General features: G+C 61.7%; 1 protein-coding gene across 1 annotated transcript in view; it reads left to right on the top strand.

Annotated features, from left to right (window-relative positions):
* Positions 1-110: 110 nt before the first annotated feature.
* LOC104525838 (solute carrier family 12 member 9) overlaps positions 111-214 on the top strand; it is a gene marked incomplete at its 3' end in the record, with an annotated part of 2,655 nt that continues 2,551 nt past the window's right edge. Inside the window, 1 exon segment of the mRNA XM_029085224.1 lies at positions 111-212. Within this exon segment, the coding sequence (XP_028941057.1) occupies positions 111-212 (102 nt within the window).

Below are 214 nucleotides of genomic sequence, written 5' to 3'. Positions count from 1 at the left end.
GTGGGCAAGGGGGATGGGGTCAGTCCAAGTGCCTTGGTGGAGATGAGACCTGGGGGTTGGCAGTGCCTGGGGACCCTGTCTGGCGTGTGGTCCATGCCCAGCTAACGAGCATGGTGGCCTCTTTCCTGTCCTCGACAGGGTTTGTGGTGGGCCATGCTGGGTTGTACCAAGCCCTGGCCATGTTCGCGGTGGCATACTTCATCATCGGCCTGAC

The sequence above is a fragment of the Antrostomus carolinensis genome, unplaced genomic scaffold (genome assembly GCF_000700745.2).
Source record: "Antrostomus carolinensis isolate BGI_N321 unplaced genomic scaffold, ASM70074v2 scaffold31725, whole genome shotgun sequence".
Taxonomy (NCBI): Eukaryota; Metazoa; Chordata; class Aves; order Caprimulgiformes; family Caprimulgidae; genus Antrostomus; species Antrostomus carolinensis.
The sequence above is the reverse complement of the archived record's forward strand: the minus strand, read 5'-3'. Positions and strand labels throughout refer to the sequence as shown.